This window comes from Hibiscus syriacus, unplaced genomic scaffold, assembly GCF_006381635.1.
Source record: "Hibiscus syriacus cultivar Baekdansim isolate YM2019G1 unplaced genomic scaffold, ASM638163v2 tig00111238_pilon, whole genome shotgun sequence".
In the NCBI taxonomy this organism is placed as follows: Eukaryota; Viridiplantae; Streptophyta; class Magnoliopsida; order Malvales; family Malvaceae; genus Hibiscus; species Hibiscus syriacus.
Genome location: NW_024063030.1, coordinates 1,094,876 through 1,102,921, shown reverse-complemented (window position 1 = coordinate 1,102,921; position 8,046 = coordinate 1,094,876). Strand labels below are relative to the sequence as shown.

Genomic DNA, 8,046 nt, shown 5'->3' with positions numbered 1-8,046 from the left:
TCACTCATGTTCTGGTTTTGTTTTGGGTAAACTACATATTTTTGTCACCCATGTATTACTTAGTTTCTGTTTTGATCAGTCAACTATTACTTTTTCAAAATCATACTTAATATTACGTCTTTGTCACCCGAAGTGTTATCATAAGATAATCTCACCATTAAATTTTAACAGTGGATGATCAAAATAGAACTAAAACCTAACGTTAAGTATGATTTTGAAAAATAATAGTTTCATGACTAAAAATGAAATTAAGTAATATGTTGGTGACCAATTAAGTAATTTACCCTTTTTTATCTTAACGCGTTTGCATTGCAAAGTGGGTCCTCTCTCTTTTTTTTTTTTTTGACGTAAATCAATCTCAATATAGAATTTAGGTTAGGTTTAGCTGTAAACCAGGAGTCAGACGAACTTTTTAAATGTTTTTTAATCCAAATTACATTCCGTGAATGCCTTTCTAACGTTTATTATATGCAGTTCAATATATATATATATATATAGTTCTTTTTGGGGATATTTTATGGTTAAGAAAACAGGCAGTTTGTCAAAAAACAGAGATCAAGTTGGCAACACTTTGCTCAAGAAATGTATGAAAAAAAGTGAAAACCCGTTGTGAGGAAGCCGCTGCAGTGTCTTTTTGTGTCATGTAGATTCATTAATCCTGAATCAAGTCAGAAATAGCTTCTTTGAAAGAGGATAGTCGAGCAAATGATTGCAACTGTCTCTCAACGTGCCTTTCACTTGCATGTTGGCCTGGCATTAATGAGCTTTTCAATTATAACCACACAAAATATAAAATTTTCTCTACCCTTCTTTTTCAGGCAAAATTGAGTTGATAAATTGGAAATGATATTGGATTTGTATGGTAATTATGGCAGTCCAAGACTCTTCAGTCGATGTAATTGACTCAATCATTTCAGGCCTCATTGATGCACAGGATATTTTCAATTAGGCGACAATTTGCTCTGCTTAACTCAATATTTGACCTTAGAATTTCATGAGGGTGAATAAAATTATTTTTGAAACTTTTCATAACCATGTGAATTGATGTTTGAAATTTCCCTTCACCTGCATATTTATTCAACAGTCAGCCAACTGTAACTAGATAGATAAAGAACAAAAGATAGAAGACCCTTGACACGTTGTGGGACCCTGCAATTTTTCAAGTTGGATGACAATGAATTTCACCCTGTCCGTCAGCTACAAAAAGGCCCTCCCCTCCCACCTTAACATCACTCTCTTTCAAAAGCAACGTTTTTTTTTACACTAATGGCTAGACCACAACACCGATATCGAGGTGTCCGACAAAGGCATTGGGGCTCATGGGTTTCTGAAATTCGCCATCCTCTCTTGTAAGTTAACTTGATTTTTCCAAAAAACCATGAACTTTTGAACTATTCAAGCATGTGTACTGACTCCCAACGTTCCGTTTGTGCAGGAAAACTAGAATTTGGCTGGGAACATTTGAAACGGCAGAAGACGCGGCTCACGCCTACGACGAAGCTGCAAGGCTTATATGTGGACCGAGGCCTAGAACAAACTTCCCTTATAATCCGAATTCACCTCAGTCTTCATCGTCCAAGCTACTGTCAGCAACTTTGAGAGCTAAACTGCATAAATGCTACATGGCTTCACTTCAAATGACCAAACGGCAATCACTACAGAAGCAAAAAAATGAGCCACCCACTCCAGATATCATCAGCAACAATGGTCTGTCATGTAGAGACGGTGGAACGGGAGTTCGCCTGCTGGAGAAGAGACCATTGCCAGTTCAAGACACAAAAAACAATTGGGTTGTCAAAAACGCTCAGGTAGAAAGAACCCAACCGTTCAAATCTCTCGAAGAGTATCACATTGAACAAATGATTGAGAAGCTGTTTGACTATGGCTCCATAGAACTATGTCCATAGGATGTCCGCCATTCCTTTCTTCTTTCTCCACATTTCTTCCCCTTTCTCTACATTTCTTCCCCTTTCTCTATAGTCTTTACATTTTACTCCATGCCAGTGGCATTGATTCGCTAGTTTAACCCATTCTTCACAGCCTTGAACCTTTCCATATACTATTTTCCAAGTGTGGTAGACCGTCCCTTTAGGTCCTAGTGTCTACCATTTTATGGTGTACAGTATGATATATGTTATTATATGATATTATCATCTCCTCCGTCTCTTACTTTTGGATCATGGATTCGGAGGATGAAAATGCAGTAGTTCCCATTTTCTATTATTATGCTTTGCAATGTTCCTGACAGTTGTATAATAAATTACCTTCCAAACGGACTTAGCTTAGTTATCTTCCCAGATAAGGCAAAGTCATGCTTGTACTTTTCAAAGCAACAGTAGAATCAAAGTTTCAAGGTTTCCACACCGAATTGTCGAGCTACACGCCCATGGCAATAAACAAAAAACGTACCCTACAAATTATTCGTCGCTATCATATGGTTTGGCGTGATATGCGGATCATTTCTTCATTCTTAAACAAGTTTTGCAATTCACCAGTTTTTGTATAATGATAGAAACATATTTGTTATCGGCAACAGTGTTTTACCGTTGGTGAGGAATTAGAAACATCATTTATTCACCAAGAGTTTGAATTTGTATGACACTTCTTCAGGAAATTAATCAATGATCATAAAAAGAAGATGACCCTGAAAACTTATGAGAAACAATCATATTAATGAAGTTTTGGACGATAAAGCTGAATTCAAGCCACTTCGTAGTTTTTAAGATGCTTGAGTAAAGCATATTGTCACGCCCTTGGAACTTCGACACCTCGGAACGTGCGACCTTAGTCGCCTTCTTAGTGATTACGGCTAAGTAAGCCTGAAAATATCCCTGGAAGCTAGACAAGAGAACTAGCACAAAAAGGAAGATAAGAAAGCTTTGAGAGAAGAATGCTCTTATGATTTCTCAAAGTGGAGGAGTGAGTACAAATGAGGAGGGGAGACCTCTATTTATAGCTAAAGCTCCCCTCAATGAACGGCTAAGATCTAATTACATCGATGGTTGAGATTAAATCCTACCTATCAAAAACAAGTGGGCATTATCTATACAAATTTAAATGTCACCAAAGTCTTTGTGGCTTCTAGAAGGTCTAAGCCCCCATTTGGGCTACTTCTCATGGGCTAACCTAGGTGGTGGGCTTTGGTCCATGACATTCTCCCCCACTGGTTTCGGTGACGCCCTCGTCACTCGTTTGGCATGAAATTGGTTTATTCTGTTTTTGAATTGCCAAAGTCCCTCGGCATGTTCCCAACTCCCTTCGCACTCGGGTTATCCCTTCCATAGGACAAAGTACTCATGCCTCGGGCGGTGTCCTGGCCTTCGTATAACTCTCTCCGCCTGTATATCTTGGATCTCCTTGTCATAGGAGACCGCTACTCCAACTGGCGCTCGGTGAGACTTGACTCGATCCGGATCCTCAGCATCCTGATGGTACGGCTTGAGTAGGCTTATATGGATAACGGGATACGCTCGAATGGTTGGAGGCAATTCCAATTTGTAGGCCATGGTGCCTACCCGCTTCACGACTCGGAATGAACCCTCATATCTTCGCACAAACCCCTTGTGCACATCCGCATGGCGTAAAACATTGGCCAACTTTGCAAGGACAAGGTCGCCAACTTCAAAGTTCACGTCCCTCCGCTTTCGGTCAGCCCACTTCTTGGTCCGCTTTCCCGCCTTGTACAAACAAGCTCGGGCTAAGACGTGTTGCTCGTGCCACTCATTGGCAATGTTGTGTGCTGATGGATTGGGCCCTTCATACTTGGTAACAACCGTGTTGGGTGTCAACGGTTGTTTCCTGGTCACGATCTCGAACGGACTTTGGTTTGTCGCCTCGCTCCGTTGCAAGTTGTAGGAAAATTGGGCCACATCCAACAGCTTTGGCCAGTCTCGTTGGTTGGCTCTCACGTAGTGCCTCAGATAGATCTCTAATAGAGCATTCACTCGCTCAGTTTGCACATCAGTTTGTGGATGAACTGCGGTGGAAAAGTTCAAGCTCGATCCCATCAGTTTGAACAACTCCGTCTAGAACCTCCCTGTGAGCCGCGTGACCCGGTCAATAATGATGGTTTTCGGCATTCCCTAATACTTTACCACGTGCTTGAGGAAAAGTCGAGCGGCCTCTATAGCTGGACACACCTTAGACGCGGGTATGAACGTCGCATACTTTGAAAACCTGTCAACCACAACCATTATACTTGAAAGTCCATCAGTTTTGGGCAAACCAATGATAAAATCCATGGAAATACTCTCCCATGGGCGCTCAGGAATGGGCAAAGGTTGTAGCAATCCCGCCGGTTTCTTTGCCTCGATCTTTTCTTGCTGGCACACAAGACAATTCTTCACATAGGCCAGCACATCTTCAACCATGTGCGACCAATAGTATTGCTCCGAGAGTAATGCCAAAGTTCGATCAACTCCAGGATGTCCCGCCCACTTGGATTCATGGCATTCCTTCATGAGCTCCTTGCGTAACTTCACATATCGAGGTACAAAGAGTCGATTTCCTCGATAGTACAGTAGTTCCCCCTCGAGCCAAAACTCTCTGGTTCACCCCTCCTTAGCTCCTTCATTAATTCGTTCGGTTGTAGGATATGGGGTAACCCTTCTTTGATTCTTTCGAGCAAGGTCTCTTCAACAGTCTCGATGGTGTACCTTCGGCTTAATCCATCTGCAACATAGTTCACCTTCACTGGCTTGTATTCCATGGAAAAGTCGAACTCCGCAAGAAACTCTTGCCAACGAGCCTGTTTGGGAGACAACTTCTTGTGGGTGAGGAAATAATTGTTGGCAACATTGTCCGTGAACACCACGAACTTGGACCCAAGCAAGTAGTATCGCCATGTCCGCAAGCAGTGTACAACTGTTGTCATATCCTTCTTATGAACCGAGTACCTCCTCTCGGTCTCATTGAGCTTCCGACTCTCGTAAGCAACCAGATGTCCCTCTTGCATAAGGACTCCACTAATGGCAACATTGGACGCATCGGTGAAAACTACAAAAGGCTTGGTGTAGTCTGGTAGCACCAACACGGGCTCATTCACCATGGCCTCCTTGAGCTTTTAAAAAACGTCATGGCATTTCGTGCTCCATTCCCACACCTTATCCTTTTTTAGTAGCTCGGTCAAATGCGTGGCAATCTTGGAATAACCCTTCACGAATCGTCGTTATTAGTTGGCTAATCCCAAGAATGCTCTCAATTCAGTTACCTTGGAGGGTGGCTTCCACTCATCAATCGACCGGATCTTGTCTTTGTCCATCTAGAGCTTGCCTCCAATAATATGGCCTAGGAACGACACTTCCTTTTGCGCAAACGAGCATTTTTCCTCCTTGACATAAAGCTCGTTCTCTCGTAAGACTTGGAACACCCTTCTCAAGTGTTCAACGTGTTTTTCCAAGGTCTTACTATACACAACAATGTCATCAAGGTAAACTATAACAAAACGATCAAGAAAGGGTTATAGTACCTTATTCATTAGCGTACAAAAGGTTGCAGGGGCATTAGTGAGGCCGAAGGGCATAACAAGGAACTCATATGAACCGTAACGTGTCACGCAATCAGTCTTCGGTTCATCGCCTTCCGCTATCCGAACTTGATAGTATCCAAACCGTAAATCTAACTTGGTGAACCACCTTGCACCACCAAGTTGATCGAACAAGTCAACAATTAACGGGATCGGGTACTTGTTCTTCACAGTGAGCTTATTCAAAGCTTGATAGTCGATGCACATTCTTAGGGAGCCGTCATGTTTCTTTTGGAATAGCACCGGTGCCCCAAAGGGTGCCTTTGACGGTCGAATGTATCTAGCATCTAGGAGCTCTTTCAATTGTCTGTGAAGCTCCTCTAACTCCAGTGGGGCTATTCGGTATAGTGTCTTGGCGGGTGGCTCCGCATTTGGCACAAGCTCTATCTTGTGGTCCATCTCTCTCTTCGGTGGCAAATGTTGTGGTAACTCATTTGTCATCACATCCCTAAACTCTGCCAATACTTGTCCCACTTCACTTGGGACTTCATCGGTCATTGTAGGTTCAGTTCCCACCAATGAAGCCACAAAGGTGGGTTCCTCCTTGCGCACCCCCTTTGAGATTTGGATTGCGGATAACATTCTGGCATCGATTCCGGGCCATCGGCTCACTGGAACAATGTATTGTTGTTTTGGGTCCAGGATGCACAAGCAATCAGTAAAAGGCACTGGGAAAGCATTTATTCGGTCCAAGAAACTTAACCCAAGAACAAAGTCGAAGTCATCGGATAGATTACCTTGATGGCTTCATTTCCGGACCAACCTCCAACGGTTAGCTCGATTCCCTTTGCGACCCCCGCAATTGGAACTTCTTCGGCATTCACGGTTTTGATGGAACCAGTTGCCTTCTCCACATGAAGGCCAAGTCTCTTAGCAATTTGTTCGGACATGAACAATTCTGAGGCACCAGTGTCCACTTGTGCACTCATCTTTTGGCCAGCCATAGTGATGTCTACGTACATCAATCCCTTCTTCTTGCGGCCATTCTTGACCTTCATGGTGCTAAGGATAGAGCCAAGCTTGAGAGTCTCACTCTCCACCCCATCATTCTCCTTGATGGCAGCAACTTTCACACAAGTTAAGGACAATCTATTTTTATGTGATTTCCTCCACAACTGAAGCATGATAGTTCACCCCTTTTCTCCCAAGGATTGAATAGCTTTTTGGGTCGATCATTCGGCTTCCCATGATTTCCAGTTGGCTTGTGAAAGCTTCCTTTGGCTTTCTCTCCCCCACTATTACCTTTGGGTTTTGGCTTGGATTGGAGAGTGTCGGTGTTCTTTACTTCAAACGGGGCAATGGCCTCGGCTGCATCCAATGCCTTGGAGAGTTCAGTCACTCCCCTCCTCTGGATCTCCATGTTGGCCCAACGTTGTAGTCCATCCATGAATGCAAAGTACCATTCTAACTCGCCCAAGTCCGGGATTTGCATCTTGATCTCAGTGAAGTTTTTTGACATACTCCAAGATGGAACGATCGTGCCTCAATTGCTTTAGTTTTTCTCGAGCCTCGAGCACAACATTCTTCGGATAAAAATTCTCTTTAAGTTCTTCCACAAACTCCTCTTATGTCCCGATTGGATTTGTTCTCTCGGAACACCTACATCGCCACCATAACATAGCAACGTCAGTTAGATAATTGGAAGTAACATTTACCTTGGTGGTATCATCCCCGATACCCATACCCCAAAAGAATTGCTCCATGCCCCAAATGAAATTCTCCACATCTTGGGCATTTCGACTCCCCTTGTACTCCTTCGACTTAGGGACGTCGATCCTGGTTCTTGGTATTTGCGCCTCCCCAATCACTCCATTCAACACGGCAACCTTGTAGACAAGTAGCTCGCTCTTGAGCTCCTTTACCTCCTGCATTATTTCGGCCCTCATGACCAAGTACATGCACTTTAGGCCTTTGGTACGCTCGTCTACGTTCTCCGTCAACTCGCTGATGAGTGCTTGGGTTTCTTCGCGGAGTACATCCTTCACGGACTCCACTTTCTCTAAGCGAGATTCAATGGAGTCTTTAGTCTCTTGGACTTTATTATATCAGTCTTCCAACCTGCCGACCCTTTGCTCGAACGAGGCCACCATATCCTTTGAGTTCCCTCGCTTCTTTGGTACGGTAACACGAGTCACTTCGCTTGTCGGGACCTCATCTTGGTTTTATTATGCCATTTCTCATAAAACTAGCTCTTATACCACTTGTCACGCCCTTGGAACTTCGACACCTCGGAACTTGCGGCCTTAGTCTCCTTCTTAGTGATTGCGGCTAAGTAAGCCTGAAAATATCCCAAGCAAGGATGCTTAGAACCTCGACGGAAGCTAGACAAGAGAACTAGCACAAAAAGGAAGATAATAAAGCTTTGAGAGAAGAATGCTCTTATGATTTCTCAAAGTGAAGGAGTGAGTACAAATGAGGAGGGGAGGCCTCTATTTATAGCTAAAGCTCCCCTCAATGAACGGCTAAGATCTAATTACATCGACGGTCGAGATTAAATCCTATCTACCAAAAACAAGTGGGCA

General features: G+C 43.4%; 1 protein-coding gene across 1 annotated transcript; it reads left to right on the top strand.

The window, feature by feature from the left end:
* The first annotated feature begins 1,227 nt into the window (after window positions 1-1,227).
* Window positions 1,228-2,052, top strand: LOC120156912 (protein PPLZ02-like). The gene is made up of 2 exons (XM_039168182.1): window positions 1,228-1,349; window positions 1,436-2,052. Exons 1-2 carry the CDS (start codon window positions 1,267-1,269, stop codon window positions 1,905-1,907), a joined length of 555 nt encoding a protein of 184 aa, XP_039024113.1. The 5' UTR covers window positions 1,228-1,266; the 3' UTR covers window positions 1,908-2,052.
* Window positions 2,053-8,046: the final 5,994 nt, after the last annotated feature.

Excerpts from the sequence above, each read along its gene's own strand:
- LOC120156912 (XM_039168182.1), top strand. The coding sequence starts at position 1,267 with ATGGCTAGACCACAACACCGATATCGAGGTGTCCGACAAAGGCATTGG. Across the intron at positions 1,350-1,435 it reads GAAATTCGCCATCCTCTCTT|GAAAACTAGAATTTGGCTGG; the intron begins GTAAGTTAACTT and ends CCGTTTGTGCAG.